The sequence below is a fragment of the Pseudorca crassidens genome, chromosome 11, assembly GCF_039906515.1.
Source record: "Pseudorca crassidens isolate mPseCra1 chromosome 11, mPseCra1.hap1, whole genome shotgun sequence".
Taxonomy (NCBI): Eukaryota; Metazoa; Chordata; class Mammalia; order Artiodactyla; family Delphinidae; genus Pseudorca; species Pseudorca crassidens.
Genome location: NC_090306.1, coordinates 23,232,465 through 23,250,363, shown reverse-complemented (window position 1 = coordinate 23,250,363; position 17,899 = coordinate 23,232,465). Strand labels below are relative to the sequence as shown.

Here is a 17,899-nt window from a genome sequence, read left to right as displayed (position 1 = left end):
TCCAGGAAGCACAGAGACTCCCATAGAGGATAAATCCAAGGAGAAACACGGCAAGACACATATCAATCAAACTATCAAAAATTAAGTACAAAGAAAACATATTAAAAGCAGCAAGGGAAAAACAAAACACACACAAGGAAATTCCCATAAGGTTAACAGCTGATCTTTCAGCAGAAACTATGCAAGCCAGAAGGGAGTGGCGGGACATATTTAAAGTGATGAAGGAGAAAAACCTACAACCAAGATTACTCTACCCAGCAAGGGCCTCATTCAGATTTGATGGAGAAATTACAAGGTTTACAGACAAGCAAAAGCTGAGAGAGTTCAGCACCACCAAACCAGCTTTACAACAAATGCTAAAGGAACTTCTCTAGGCAAGAAACACAAGAGAAGGAAAAGACCTACAATAACAAACCCAAAACAATTAAGAAAATGCGAATAGGAACATACATATCGATAGCTACCTTAAATATAAGTGGATTAAATGCTCCAACCAAAAGACACAGACTGGCTGAATGGATACAAAAACAATACCTGTATTTTGCTGTCTACAAGAAACCCACTTTAGACCTAGGGACACATACAGACTGAAAGTGAGGGGATGGAAAAACATATTCCATGCAAATGGAAATCAGAAGAAAGCTGGAGTAGCCATTCTCATATCAGACAAAATAGACTTTAAGATAAAGACTATTACAAGAGACAAATAAGGACACTACATAATGATCAAGGGATCGATTCAACAGGAAGATATAACAATTGTAAATATTTATGCACCCAACATAGGAGCACCTCAATACATAAGGCAAATACTAAAAGCCATAAAAGCAGAAATCAACATTAACACAATCACAGTAGCGGACTTCAAACCCCACTTTCACCAATGGACACATCATCCAAATAAAAATAAATAAGGAAACACAAGCTTTAAAGGATACATTAAACAAGATGGACTTAATTGATATTTATAGGACATTCCATCCAAAAACAACAGAATACACATTTTTCTCAAATGCTCATGGAACATTCTCGAGGACAGATCATATCTTGGGTCACAAATCTAGCCTTGGTAATTTTAATTAAACTGAAATCGTATCAAGTATCTTTTCCGACCACAACGCTATGAGACTAGATGTCAATTACAGGAAGAGATCTGTAAAAAATAGAAACACGTGGAGGCTAAACAATACTTAATAACGAAGTGATCACTGAAGAAATCAAAGAGGAAATCAAAAAACACCTAGAAACAAATGACAATGAAAACATGATGACCCAAAACCTACGGGATGCAGCAAAAGCAGTTCTCAGAGAGAAGTTTATAGCAATACAATCCTACCTTAAGAAACAGGAAACATCTCAAATAAACAACCTAACCTTGCATCTAAAGCAATTAGAGAAAGAAGAACAAAAAAAACCCCCAAAGTTAGCAGAAGGAAATAAATCATACAGATCAGATCAGAAATAAATGAAAAAGAAATGAAGGAAATGATAGCAAAGATCAATGACACTAAAAGCTGGTTCTTTGAGAAGATAAACAAAATTCAAAAACCATTAGCCAGACTCATCAAAAAAAAAAAAGGGAGAAGACTCAAATCAACAGAATTAGAAATGAAAACGGAGAAGTTACAACTGACACTGCAGAAATACAAAGGATCACGAGAGATTACTACAAGCAACTGTATGCTAATAAAACGGACAACCTGGAAGAAATCGACAAATTCTTAGAAATGCACAACCTGCGGAGACTGAACCAGGAAGAAATAGAAAATATGAACAGACCAATCACAAGCACTGAAATTGAAACTGTGATTAAAAATCTTCCAACAAACAAAAGCCCAGGACCAGATGGCTTCAAAGGCGAATTCTATCAAACATTTAGATAAGAGCTAACAGCTATCCTTCTCAAACTCTTCCAAAATATAGCAGAGGGAGGAACACTCCCAAACTCATTCTATGAGGCCACCATCACCCGGATACCAAAACCAGACAAAAATGTCACAAAGAAAGAAAACTATAGGCCAATATCACTGAGGAACATAGATGCAAAAATCCTCAACAAAATACTAGCAAACAGAATCCAACAGCACATTAAAAGGATCATACACCATGATCAAGTGGGGTTTATCCCAGGAATGCAAGGATTCTTCAACATATGCAAATCAATCAGTGTGATACACCACATTAACAAATTGAAGAAGAAAAGCCATATGATGATCTCAATAGATGCAGAGAAAGCTTTTGACAAAATTCAACAACCATTTATGATAAAAACCCTGTAGAAAGTAGGCATAGATGGAACTTTCCTCAACATAACAAAGGCCATATATGACAAACCCACAGCCAACATCATCCTCAAAGTTGAAAAAATGAAACCATTTCCACTAAGATCAGGGACAAGACAAGGTTGCCCACTCTTACCAGTATTATTCAACATAGTTTTGGAAGTTTTAGCCACAGCAATCAGAGAAGAAAAAGAAATAAAAGGAATCCAAATCGGAAAAGAAGTCAAGTTGTCACTGTTTGCAGATGACATGATACTATACACAGAGAATCCTAAAGATGCTACCAGAAAACTACTAGAGCTAATCAATGAATTTGGTAAAGTAGCAGGATACAAAATTAATGCACAGAAATCTCTTGCATTCCTATACACTAATGATGAAAAATCCGAAAGTGAAATTAAGAAAACAATCCCATTTACTACTGCAACAAAAAGAATAAAATATCCAGGAATAAACCTACCTAAGGAGACAAAAGACCTGTAGGCACAAAATTATAAGATACTGATAAAAGAAATTAAAGATGATACAAATAGATGGAGAGATATAGCATGTTCTTGGATTGGAAGAATCAACATTGTGAAAATGACTCTACTACCCAAAGCAATCTACAGATTCAATGCAATCCCTATCAAACTACCACTGACATTTTTCACCGAACTACAACAAAAAAGTTCACAATTTGTATGGAAACACAAAAGACCCCGAATAGCCAAAGCACTCTTGAGAACGAAATATGGAGCTGGAGGAATCAGGCTCCCTGACTTCAGACTATACTACAAAGCTACAGTAATCAAGACAGTATGGTACTGGCACAAAAACAGAAATATATATCAATGGAACAGGATACAAAGCCCAGAGATAAACGCACGCACATATGGTCACCTTTTTTTGATTAAGGAGGCATGAATGTACAGTGGAGAAAGGACCGCCTCTTCAATAAGTGGTGCTGGGAAAACTGCACAGGTACATGTAAAAGAATGAAATTAGAACACTCCCTAACACCATACATAAAAATAAACTCTAAATGGATTAAAGACCTAAATGTAAGGCCAGACACTATCAAACTCTTAGAGGAAAACATAGGCAGAACACTCTATGACATAAATCACAGCAAGATTCTTTTTGACCCACCTCCTAGAGAAATGGAAATAAAAACAAAAATAAACAAATGGGACCTAATGAAACTTAAAAGCTTTTGCACAGCAAAGAAAACCATAAATAAGACGAAAAGACAACCCTCAGAATGGGAGAAAACAGTTGCAAACAAAGCAACTGACAAAGGATTAATCTGGAAAACATACAAGCAATTCATGCAGCTCAATATCAAAAAAACAACCCAATTCAGAAATGGGCAGAAGACCTAAATAGACATTTCTCCAAAGAAGATATACAGATTGCCAACAAACACATGAAAGAATGCTCAACATCATTAATCATTAGAGAAATGCAAATCAAAACTACAATGAGATATCATCTCACACTGGTCAGAATGGCCATCATCAAAAACTCTACAAACAATAAATGCTGGAGAGGTTGTGGACAAAAGGGAAGACTCTTGCACGGCTGGTGGGAATGTAAATTGATACAGCCACTATGGAGAACAGTGTGGAGGTTCCTTAAAAAGCTAAAAACAGAACTACTATATGACCCAGCAATCCCACTACTGGGCATGTACCCTGAGAAAACCATAATTCAAAAAGAGTCATGTACCAAAATGTTCATTGCAGCTCTATTTACAATAGCCAGGACATGGAAGCTACCTAAGTCTCCATCAACAGATGAATGGATAAAGAAGATGTGGCACATATATACAATGGAATATTAGCCATAAAAAGAAACGTAATTGAGTTATTTGTAGTGAGGTGGATGGACCTAGAGTCTGTCATACAGAGTGAAGTAAGTCAGAAAGAGAAAAACAAATACCGTATGCTAACACATATATATGGAATCTAAAAACAACAACAAAAAAAAAGGTCATGAAGTACCTAGGGGTAAGATGGGAATAAAGACACAGACCTTCTAGAGCATGGACTTCAGGATATCGGAAGGGGGAAGGGTTAGCAGTGACAAAGTGAGAGAGTGGCATGGACATACATAAAATACCAAGCGTAAAATAGATTGCTAGTGGGAAGCAGCCGCATAGCACAGGGAGATCAGCTTGGTGCTTTGTTACCACCTAGAAGGGTGCGATAGGGAAGGTGGGAGGGAGGGAGACGCAACAGGGAAGAGATATGGGAACATATGTATATGTATAACTGTTTCACTTTATTATAAAGCAGAAACTAACACACCATTGTAAAGCAATTATACTCCAATAAAGATGCTAAAAAAATAAAACCAATTTCATTTTACATTTTTTTCTCTATTTACTAAGTAAATAAATTTTATCTTATTTATTTGGCATTTTTCACTATCTTTTCTAATGAAATATTTTTACAAACTCATCAACAATGTCTCAATTCAGCTTGTAGGGGGAAAAAGTGATTGATTACATCTAGTACAGGACAATCAGAAGAATGTTAAGATTCCCTAGCAACCAGGAACGGTGTTAGGAAGGTGCCAGATCCAGCTGCATATTTGAGTAAATGCCTGTATGGGTAGGAGAGGCTAGGGTGTGGAGCATCTTTCTTCCAAAAGATTGAGGAAAGCTGTGGTTTTAGATTTCTTACTTCCTATGTTTGGTATGCATACGTTAATGGATATAGAATATATATTCCATTGGACCAAGAACTTTTATTTTGTTCAGTGCTGTATCTATGATAGTCCTTGACATAAAGAAGTTAATAATATTTCTTGAATTAAGGAATGAAGAAATGCAAAAGATGTTCATAAAGCTTCTATTAGCAATAGTAATGAGAAGTTGTATTTTGGTTTTTTGTTTTGTCTTGTTTTGTTTTGTTTTTCCGGTACGCGGGCCTCTCACTGCTGTGGCCTCTCCCGCTGCGGAGAACAGGCTCCGGACGCGCAGGCTCAGCAGCCATGGCTCACGGGCCCAGCCGCTCCCTGGCATGTGGGATCCTCCCGGACCAGGGCACGAACCCGTGTCCCCTGCATCTGCAGGCGGACTCTCAACCACTGCACCACCAGGGAAGCCCTGTTTTGTTTTTGAGTTACCTAATGATTAATGAAACATCCATCAAAATGTTTATATGCTTTAAAAAACATATCTTTAAAGATATTCAGGAAAAAGAGAAGCAAAATAAAACAATTAGCACATGAACTTCTCACGCATGAATTTAGAATGGAAAAGAAATTGTTTCTTTTCTTGTTCCATAATGGGGTACAAATCAACATTTAAATTATAAAGATCTCTAACCTACCAAGAAAACATTGCTTATTTTTCCTATCTAAGTTACTCTATTTTTTCCATATTACTATCAAGTTGATTGTCAGTATGTTTCTAAGACACCTTGGTTGTAATATTTTACACAATAATTTATGTATCAGATGTATTCCTCTTAGGAGTACTGTAATATCTTTGTGCAAAATGTGAAGCTCAGAATAAATCAATAATATGGAAAGCTATATGAAAAGTATTTACACCAAAGTTCCCTACTATAAGAGAATTTATATAGTTTGCATATTAACTGACTACAAGTATAATATGATAAATTAAATTTAACTTTGTAGGATACGTGATTTGATACCTAATCCTTTAAAGCAAATTGTAATACTTAATGCCTGAAATCTTTAAATTCTCTTTCTAAATGAGTGTCACATAATAATATGAGACAAAGAAGAGGTGAAATGAGTAGCTCTCAACTAAGTTTCTTCAAAATATAATTTGCAAAATATATTTGCAAAGTTGTTACATACGCTTTTAAACTCATTCATTGCTAGTGTTCAAAGTAATACACAATAAACAAATTTTCAGCAAAGGAAATATGTGGAGTTAGAGCCAAAAAAAAATTTAAATATCAAATGCTGTGCTTTTCAGAAAAACACAACAATATAAGTACTTTCAAAACATTTAGACACTGTCAGAGTGAAGTAAGTCAGAAACAGAAAAACAAACATCACATATTAATGCATATTTGTGGACTCCAGAAAAATGGTTCAGATGAATTGGTTTGCAAGGCAGAAATGAGACACAGATGTAGAGAACAAACGTATGGACACCAAGGAGAGGAAGAGGGGGCGTGGGATGAATTGGGAGATTGGGATTGACATATATGCACTAATATGTATAAAGTGGATGGCTAATGAGGGCCTGCTGTATAGCACAGGGAACTCCACTTTGCTATACAGTAGAAACTAACACAACACTGTAAAACAACTATACCCCAATTAAAAAATAAAAAAACATTTAACTTAGAATTCATAAATATAAATGAGTAAAATATAAATTCATCCAAGAATATATCACTTAATATGCCAGGAGAATTATGTAAATTCCAGTATTTTAATTCTTCCAACCCTTAGCCTTAGGAAAAGAAGAAGATGGTCCAAAATAGTTCCTATAGTTTTCCCCAACTCAACAACTGTAAAGCTGGTTTGTATTAGTAGAACTAAAAATTCACATTATGAAAAAAGAGCCAAAAATCACAGCTGTAAAAACCAGCCATTTTTTAATAACCTTCTCAACAATGGCACAAGTTTCTATATTAGTGTGGTTATAAAAATGACCTTTCATGTCCCAAGACATATCTACCAATTATTTTAATACCTTGGAATTTTAAAAAAAGTGCTTTTCACTTAAATTCTTGATCTACTTCTTTTTCTACTTTTATCCAAATGACTTGTTACAGGAAGCTTTTTGACATTAAATTATCAGCTAATTAAAATGAAATCAACTTCTATCATGTCTAGGAATGAAGCTGAATCAATAAAATTGTCTATATTCCACATATGGTAGAAGGATTTTTTAAACATTTATTGTAATAATTAACAATAAAAAAATAAACTAAATGCCTATTTATACAGGTATAGTTAAACCAATTATGGGGTGTGTGTGTTTGTATATACACATATATGTATAATATGTGTATGTATATGCATATATATGTTTGTATATGTGTATATATACATGTGTGTATATATATGTATACACACATATATATACATATATATATATACACACACTGTGGAATACTATAGAACAATGACAAAAATAGGATAAGTTTATATATACTGACATGAAAATATATACTGACAATATAGCAAGTAACAAAACAACAGATTGAGTAGAACATTTTTCTAAAAGGAAATCAAAATTTTACAGCATGAGTATACGTGTGTGTGTGTGTGTGTGTGTGTGTGTGTGTGTGTGTAAATATAAAGAAAAACCTCTAGAAGGATGCACATCACACCATTCTCACTGGTTACTTCTGGGGAGAATTTTTTGAATTTGATTTCAACAAGAATGTATTCCTTAATTACTTGATGGAAAAAAATGATCTAACGTGAAATTTAGGGGGGGAAAATTTTGTTATTAAACTCTCAATTTACTTTAAACGATTAAGCTTATGCAGGCTTAGCTTATCCAGAATAATACTGCATATATCACTGATACTGACATTTATTATAATTTTTATTATTACTTAAATGTACCCAAATCTATTTAATTTAAGAAAAAAAGCTATGACAATAATTTTCAGATTTATATCACACTTTTTTTTTTCTATAAAAGGTGGAACCAGAGTAAAGACCAAAGAAGCTAATAATCTAGCAATTAATTCTACAGTATTTTGTTTTCAAACTTCAATCCTGTGTTCTCAAATATTCTGTAAGTTCTCAAATGCAGAGCAACATCTAGCATTACCTTTGTAATCTACTAAGTATGCTTTCAGTGAACACTTATTAATCAGTTGAAAGGAATTCTATACCGAAATAAGACTACACTGTAATTCTATAATTTGTGTAGCATATGTCTATGTGTGTAATTTTTTTTTACTAAAGTTTGCCAAAGTTTAAAAGAATAAAGAAAACAGACTCTCAAACCGCTACCTTATATTCATCCACAATAATGCTGAGGGCTTCATGACCAGCTTTCCTCATGTCTTCCAATTCTTGTTTATGTTTTTCCTGAAAGAAAGCAAGAAACTAAGCCATGATTTGTTCTTTTGACAAAATAACAACACACCATTGACTTTTGTATCTATAAGTGATTGAGTAGCTTGTGGCACACAGCTGCAAACAAACAGGAAAACTATTAAAAAAAAAAGTTCTGTTTAAAAGCACTCTGGAGGGCTGTGGCAATGAGAAATTAAAGGGAAACAATAACTGAGAAAGGAAAACCATGCTGCGAGGTAAGGTAACACATGGCAATGGTGTTAGCCCTTGGGGCATTTGGCAATTCTGGACCTGGATCTAGAGACAGGAGGTCCTGTGTTATTTCAACAAGCCAGAACCTTTTTTTTTTTTCATTACTTCTCTAGTAACATATACATGCCAATAGTTTAATACATAATAAAGTTTGAGAACCACTGGATTAAGGTAATCAACCCCCCATTCTACCTTCCTAGGAAAGCAGAGGCTTACCTCTCTTTGGAGAATGTTAACATCCTACACAGAGGCTTTCCAATTTTTCAAACACAATGTACAGCTTTCAATGCAAAATTATCAGAGATGGTAACAGATGAGACCAAAGAAACAGAAAACAGAAAAGACAAAAGAAACAGACCCATGTGTGATTCAGAAATTACTTATCAAAGAGTTTAAAATATGTATGAATAATACATTCAAGAAAATAGAGAAGAAATGGAGAAAACAGATAGGATAGAGATTTTCTTCAGAGAACCAGGATTTGTAAAACAGAAATTCTACAGTGAGAAAAAAATGTATTATTAACAACACAATAGATGAGGTAAATAGTAGGTGAAACAGCAGAAAGCAGGATGAGAGAACCAAAAGACAGTGGGGGAAAAAAAAGAAACTACAGCAGAAAGAGAAATAAGTGATGGAAAATACAAAAAAAAACTTTAAAAAGACATGGGACAGAGTAAAAAGATCAAATATACATGTAACAGAAGAACTATTAACAAATAATCCAAAGAAAGAAGAAAAAAATTAAATGTAGCAAGATGGCAACAATAGAGTGATGAAGAAAAATAGAAAACAAAAATTTCTAACATTATGCATGAATTCAGGGTATTACAAAACCTACAGATATTTCTAATAAGCAGTAAGATATTATTAAATATTAGAGCAATAAATATGAAATTTTAGATGAAATGAAAAAACACAACTTAACAAAACTGAAAGAAGATGAAATAAAAACTCTGAAGAGTCCTATATGTGTTTAAAAAAAATTGAACCTGTATTAATTTAAAAACCAAACAAAATAAAACTTCCGACCAAGGAAACCATAAGCCCAGATGATTTAACAGGTTGATTTTAATAAACATTTAAGAAACAAGTAACAGAAACCTTACACAAAATCTTCCAGAGAATAAAAAAAGAAGGAATACTTCCCTACATATTTTATTAAGACAGCATATTCCCTTATACCAAAATCTGTAAAGATAAAATTATGAACCAATCTCTTTTATGAAAACAGAAGTTAAAATTCCACATAAAATATTAGCAGATGGAATCTAGCAATACATAAATAAGATAATACATCTCAACCAAGCGGGATTTATTTTAGGAATGTCAGGTAGGTAGAAGTGATGTACACCATTTCAAGCTTGAACCACAAAACCTCCAACACAATCCTCCACACATTCCCTTTTTCCCCCTGTTTGCTTGCTGATGTCAATGCCTAAGATGACAATTAAAGTCACGTGCTGCGAACGGCAGCAGGGCCTCTATCAGCCTGGGACCCTGAATGACTGCACCATCACCCCAGTGGACTTAGAGAGAAAATGAACTATATTTAGGGAAAAGATAACACCAACAGTTCCTGTTCATTTACTGCCACCCCTTTCTCATTTATAAGCTCCCCTCATTTACTATGCCTTACTTATTCACAAGTTCTATTTCATTATCAAATTCTAATTGCCATTTCCAGTATATCACTTTATGTATCTTTCTGTAGCTAAGTCATTCTTTCCCAAAACAGCCTAAACATAAAGGACCAACAAGGGCACTTATTATAAACACTGATTTTTGTTGGTATGATTATCAATCTATGGCTCACGGCAGCAATCTTTTTAAAGTCATTTTCCCATTTCTGTCAGAGTTGTTTCAGTAAAAACTAAATAACAAAGCAGCTAAATCCAATTACCTGGTAAAGCAAGCTCATACGTTCTATTATACTAAAAAGCAAACACATGTAGGCAGCACTACCAACTCATCACGTTGGAACTCCCATTCAGGTCAGGTTATCTCACTAATGGTATGTGACTGTCTCATAAAATGACCTAGGAGGGCAAAAGCATCAATTTCTATGCTGAATGTTAACATAGTTTTTGTTTTTCTTAGTTTTTAAGATTAAAAAAAAAGTAAATAGAAACATTTTTCTGACACTTTCTTTTCACATCATAGTGGAACATCTTAAGCAGTTCTTGGGATGCATATATTATACCTTAAGACCAATGATTTATGACAAAGTCATATAAAACAGGTTACATGGTCAAACAAATTGTGGAAATTAACAATATATATTAAAATATTAGACCTCCTACAAACCCACAAGTAAAGAAATTTGTTGAACTTTACTAAAACCAGCATTTTTCAGACTTAACTAATTAAATATTAATTTACTTTTTTTCTCTCTCTTGACAATACCTATTACCAACTAATCAGTTCAGAATTGAAACTGAGAACCAAAAAGGTCAAGAAAGCTTTCTAGAGTTAATCAGTCTAAAGCAAAGCAAATTAACCTAGATCCACTAAGTGAAACTGAGAATATAATCTATTTTTACCTCAGTAATTAGAAATTGAAGATGAATATGCACCATTTCAATTATAAAGTTTGATCATTCAACAACTATGTTCTGAATAATGAACCATTAAAAAGTGTTAGTGTGCCATTTAAGGCACACATAGAGTACATTATATTAAGCAATTCATATAAAAGGTTTTTTCTAATAGACATTTTATAAATGATCAAAATGTTCTATGACATTATATTTTATTATAATTGCAAATAAACACTTAGTCAATGGCTGTATCGTCTCACATAGAAGGAACAGCAATCCAGTGCTTTGCATAGTGCCTTAGAACACAGCAGCTGTTCACAAATGTTTGTTGGATTACGCTGAAATTCTCATTATTGACATAATGGATTTCTATAATCATTTTAGATATCAGAACTAAAATTTGAAATTATATTCAATGTGTACTTCATAAGAAATTTTTACATAATGTAGAGATGCTCAGTGATATTCATCATTCAAGATAGAAAATGTAGACTCTGAGAGTACCATGAAATTTACAGTTACTGATCACCTAAAATTTTCCCAGATGCCATTAGTTTATACCAAATTTTCTTTGTAAGCATTATATTTAATTTAAACAATAACTATGTGCCTGACTCTGCTAGCCTCTGGGGACAAAAAGATGATGAAAATATAATAGTTATCTTCAGCTTAGTAATACAGAAGATTGACTAACCTGTATACAGTAACTTGAAAGTGATAATGAGTACGAAAGGATTTTGTTAATGAAGACAAAAATAAGATATTATTCCTGCTGCTACTAGAATCACATTTGCTACTGCTACTTTTCAATAATGAACAAAACCCCTAGACCAAAGATCAGCGAAACCACAGAAGGCTAAATAACACATAAACAAACTAGAAGAAACAAAAAACTATAGAATACTCTACCCAACAACAACAGAATACACATTATTCTCAAGTGGAAATGGAACAATCTCCAGGATAGACTATATGGTAGGCCACAAAACAAGTCTTAATAAATTTTTAAATACTGAAGTCAAAGTATGCTCTTTGACCACAAGGGAATGAAATTTGAAATAATTAATAGTGGGAAACTTGAGAAAATTCACAAATGTGTAGAAATTAACACATTCCTAAATAACCAATGAGTCAAAGAAGAAATCACAAGGAAAATTAAAAATCTATATATAAAAAAGAAGAATTTCAAATCAATAACCTAACCTTTCACCTTAAAGAACTAGAAAAAGAAGAGCAAACTAAACCCAAAGCAAGCATAATGAAGGAAATAAAAAGATTAGAAAGAAAATAAATAAAAGAATAGAAAAAAATAGAGAAAATCAACTGGACCAAAGTTGGTTCTTTAAAAAAAGTCAACAATATTGACAAATCTTGATTGACCAAGAAAAAAAAAAAAGATGACTCAAATTATTAAAATCAGGAATGAAGGAAAGGACTTACTACTGAATTTAAAGAAACAAAAAGGAGCATATGAAAATATTATGAATAACTGTATGCCAATAAATTAGATAACAAGGTTGTAATGGACAAATTCCTAGAAATATGTAAACTACCAAAATTGACTCAAGAAGAAACAGAAAACCAAACAGACTTATAACGAGAATAAATCAGTAATCAAAAAACTTCGCACAAAGAAAATCCCTTCTTTCAGATGACTTCAGTGGTGAATTCTAACAAATGTTTATTAAAAGGATTAACATCAATATTTTTCATATTTTTCCCCAAAATAGATGAGGAAATATGTTCTAACTCATTCTATGAGGCCAGTATTACACTAATCCAAAGCCACACAAAGACAACACAAAAAAAGACAAAGCGATGTGTTTTATGAATATGGATGAAAAGTTCCTCAAAAAAATAGCAGCAAGCAGAATCCAACAGCATATTAAAAAGACTACACCTAGGATCAAGTATAATTTATCTCAGGAATGCAAAGGTGGTCCAACATACAAAAAGCAATCCATTTAATACACCACATTTAAACAATGAAGGAAATAAAACCCCACATGATCATCTCGGTATGCAGAAAAAGAGTGACAAGATCAAGCATATTTTCACTATAAAAATACTCAACAAACCAGGAATAAAATACAGTATCCTCAACCTGATAAAGGGCATTGGTGAAAAACCCACAGCTAACATCATAATATTGTCAGACTAAAAACTTTCCCCTAACATCAGGAACAAGACAAGGCTGTACACTCTTGCCACCTCTATTAAACATTATACTGAAATTCTAGCAAGGGCATTAGGCAAGAAAAATAAAAATAAAAGGCATCCTTGGAAATTATTATATCAGAAATGAAGAAGTAAAACTATCCTTATTTTCAGAAGACATGATTTTACACATGGGAAACTGTAAAAAATTATTAGATCTAATAAACAAAACACTATTAAATCTAATAAGTTAAACAAAGTTATAAGAAACAAGGTCAAGACAAAAATCAGTTGTATTTCTATATACTTGCAATGAACAAACTAAATATGAAATAAAGAAAACAATTTCATTTACAATAGTATGAAAAATGATAAAATACTTAGAAATATTTTTTTACCAAAGATGTATAAAACTTTTTACACTACAAACGACAAAACATTGTAGAGTCTTAAAACATGTAAAGACATCCTGTGTTCCTGGATTGGAAGACTTAGTCATTAATCCCAAAATTTATCTGTAGATTCAAATATACCAGTGACTTTATTTTGCAGAATCAGACAAGCTCATCCTAAAATTCATATAGAATTGCAAGGGATTATGAGTAGTTAAAATAATCTTGAAAAAGAAGAGCAAAGTTGGTGGACTTATACTTCCCAATTTCAAAACTTAGCACAAAGCTGAAGTAACCAAAACAGTGTGGTGCTGGCATAAGTACAGAGAGTCCAGTAGAAAATAAAAATGAGACTCCCAAAATAAGCCCATACATCTATAACCAATTGATTTTTGACAAAAGTAAACAAGTCAATTCAATAGCAAGAGAATAACCTTATCAGCAAATGATGGTGGGATAACTAGACACACATGCAAAAGGATAAATCTGGAACCCCACTTCACATATGTATAAATATTAATTCAAAATAAATCAAATTCCTCAATATAAAAGCTAAAACTATTAAATTCTTGTAGGAAAAATAGGTGCATACCTTTGTAACCTTGGATTAGGCAACAGTTTCTAAAAATATGACACTATAAGCACAAGTGAACAATTTTAAAAATACATAAATTTCAAACTTTGTGCATCAAAGGACAGTATCAAGGAAGCAAAAAAGCAGCCCACTAAATATGTGTAAATAATATATCTAAGAAAGGTCTGGTATCCAGAATGTATACAACTCTCATAACTCAGCAACAAAAAGACAACCAAATTTTAAAAATAGGCAAAGAACTTGAGTTGCTATTTCTCCAAAGATACAAACGTTCAACATCATTAGCCATTATGAAATTCAAGTCAAAACCACTGGCATCCACTAGCATGGCTATAACTAAATAGACAGAAAATAAGTGTTGGCAAGGAGGTGGAGAAACTGAGACCCTCACACCTTGCTGGTTGAAATGTAATATGGTGTTTCCACAGTGAAAAACATTTTTGCAGTTCCTCAAAACAATTAAACATAGAATTACCAAATGTCCCAGAAATTTCACTCCTAGTTATATACCTAACGGCACTGAAAATATACATTCACACAAAACCTTGGACACAAATGTTCTATCAGCATTATTAATAATAGCAAACAAAGTAAAAACAATGTAAATGTTCATCAGCTAATAAATAAACAAAATGAAGTATTATCCATACAAGGGAATATTATTCACCCATAAAAGGAATGAAACGATACATGCTTTAACATGGAAGAACCTTGAAACCATTATGCTAAGTGGAAGTAGCTAGACACAAATGGCCACATATTGCATGATTTCATTTTATATGAAATGTCCAAAATAGGTAAATCTAGAGACAGCAAGTACATTAGCAATTGCCAGGTGCTGGGGGAGAGGGAACTAGGGAAGAACTGATTAATGCATGCAGGGCTTCTTCTTGAGGTGATGACACTATCTGGCACTAGATACTAGTGACAATACAACAACATTGTGACTATACTAAAAAACACTGAACTCTACACTTTAAAATATTTTAAATGGTGAATTTTATATTATGCAAATTTTATCCTAATACAAAAAAACACACTGGTGCAAGAAAGAAATAGCATGTTTTTATCAATTTAATTTCTAAGCTGAAAGGTGTTTTTCTTTGATTTTGTTATTCATTTCTAATTTTGTTTCATTCTGATCAGAGAATGCTGGTTTTATAATTTTACTTCTTGGAATTCAGTGGGGTGAAAGATTCCTCATAAACAACCAAGAGAATAACATTCTCTTTTTGAATGCCATGAACCACTTGCAGCTTTTAAAATTGAAAATCAGTTAGCTGTATATAAATCCTGATTCACATTTTCTTTCTCTGAATATCTTAATTATGTTACATTATTTTTTTGCATGAAGTGTTTTTTTAAAAGTCTGCCATGGATCTAATTTTCTTTATTTTATATTTAGATTGATAATACAATTTCTCTTCCAGAGTCACTTTTGAGAATAAAAGGGTTTCTATTAATAACTGCACTAGGATAACTAGGATAACTGCACTAGGATAAGAATGATCCTGAGCAAACCAAAAAGCAGAGTCATTGTAGTTACAGACTTCCAAGGTGTTCTTTTGAAGGATACTTTCTTTAAAGTCACTAGATTGTATCTCATAATTGACTGGGGTCTATTTTCCCAGGTACACATGTGCACTTTCAAGATAGGCCTTCTTTTATTTCCTGTAAGGTGGGTGAATTACATTTTTCATATAGCTCTGTTTCACCTCTTTAGTTTTCCTCTTCAGGGACTCCAGTTATACCCATATTGGATTGGGTTTGCTTGTTTTCTATAATTATTCCTTTCTCTCAAATTCTTTCTTCATTTATATGATAGTTTTCATTTTTCTTTTTGCCATGCTTTATTATTTTCTTCTTTCTGTAGTATTACATTTACTCTTCTTTTCTTTCAAGCTTCGTCTTCATTTTAGAATTTTTTCTTTTATGTCTAATTTTTTTTTTGTCTATCAGCTATATCTTCTTATTTAATTCTTCTTTTCTCATTTCTAAACCATTCTACTTCTGATTTATGCTATTCTTCAAATGCTTCCATCGTTGTACTCAGTTCCACAACAATCCTTTTCTCGTATCCACGTACCAGTTCACCCGTAGGTATTCCTGAATAAGGAGTTGAGGTTAGCCTGAAGAACTCTCCCAGCTTCACGATTCTAGGGCTCCCTCTTCTATTGCTATTATAAGGTTATTAAAAATTTTTCCAGGGTAGCCACTTCTCCAGTACTTTCTGATATCTGCTTCCTCTGAACCCCTCCCTTACCAGTATCTGAACATTCTCCTTCCTTCAGTGTCTGTACTACTCCCTACCATTCCCCTTACCATGCACCTCTGTACTTTAAGAAGGGTACTTTCTCGGTATTTCCAAAAGAAATGAGGGCTCAGAGCACTCAGCCAGTTTTAGCTGTTGTCCTCAGATCTGTCTTCTAACTCCCCTACTCTGATTGGGAACTGTTTCTCTTGGGGTGTCAATATTTGGGTCTCTAGGCCCTCAGGACCACCCTAAATCCCATTTATGTTCCCTTCCATCACTCAAGCACAGATGTGATAGACATGCACATCTTGTTGCTATCAATAGTTCAGCTCTACCAGCTTGTGCTCCAGAATTCATATAAACACAACTGTCATCTCTTTTTTTCTTTTTGAAGATGGTATTTATGGATTTTTTTTTCCTTTATCTTAGTCTAATTTTATAAGACAATCTGAAAGATTCAAAAACTATGCCTCTGCTGCTGCCAATCACCATGCCAAATCCACCCCTTTTCGTTCTTGAAATATTTTCTTTACTTGGTTCTTCTCCTTCTCAGTCTGTCCTGTTGGCTCCTTTTCATTGCCCCAATCTCGAAATGTAGGAGTTCCCCGAGGATGAGATCTCTTCTTTAACTGTTCAACTTCTAATTAACCTTAAGTATTATCAACGTACAACTCAAATTATATATCCAACCCTGCCATGGCTGACCCTCAGATTTATTTATCTAGCTGCCTATTAAGGTCTTTACACATATATCTATAAGAAATCTCGAAGTTAACATGTCCAATGTCAAACCTTTTATTTTCCTCCACCAAACTTCCAGTTGCTCAGACAAAAAATCCTAAAATCGTTTTTAATTTCTCTCCTTTTTTCCCTCACAATCCACATGCAATACCTCAGAAGTCCTACTGGCTTGACCGTTATATTTATTTCTTTAACAGAATCTGAAATAATACGACTGTGTGCCAGGCACTGTTCTAAACCCTTTGCAAATATCGGTTCATTTATTTTACTTATTTAAACCTAATAGCTCCATCTCATGATCTAAAGTCTGAGCACTGGTCAACACTGCCACTGCTACTTCTCTAGTCCACACCACAATCATTTCCCAACATCTTTGCCTCTTTGAGTCTGCCCTTCCTCCAATACTGCAGCCAAAACAGTCCTTTAAAACTTTAGGGCAATCACAAAGAATGTAAGTTTTATGATGGCAGGAATCGTTCACCACAATATCCACAGCACCTAAAATAGTAGCAGGCACAGTGTGGATGCTCAATAAATATCTGTTAAATAATGAAATATCACACTTCTGATCAACATTCCTAAGTAGCTTCCACATTACTGCAAATAAACTCTATAATCCCAACTCTATAATCCCATAGCCCAAAGCTATACCCCTCTCTACCTAAGTCTCTCTA

General features: G+C 33.5%; 1 protein-coding gene across 11 annotated transcripts in view; it reads right to left on the bottom strand.

The window, feature by feature from the left end:
• The window catches only part of CCDC91 (coiled-coil domain containing 91), a 410,030-nt gene that overhangs the window by 214,152 nt on the left and 177,979 nt on the right, over window positions 1-17,899 (bottom strand). For all 11 annotated transcript variants that reach the window (XM_067696033.1, XM_067696029.1, XM_067696031.1 and 8 more), the window contains one exon: window positions 8,229-8,306. In XM_067696033.1, the coding sequence (XP_067552134.1) occupies window positions 8,229-8,306 (78 nt within the window). The remainder of the gene's footprint in view (window positions 1-8,228; window positions 8,307-17,899) is intronic.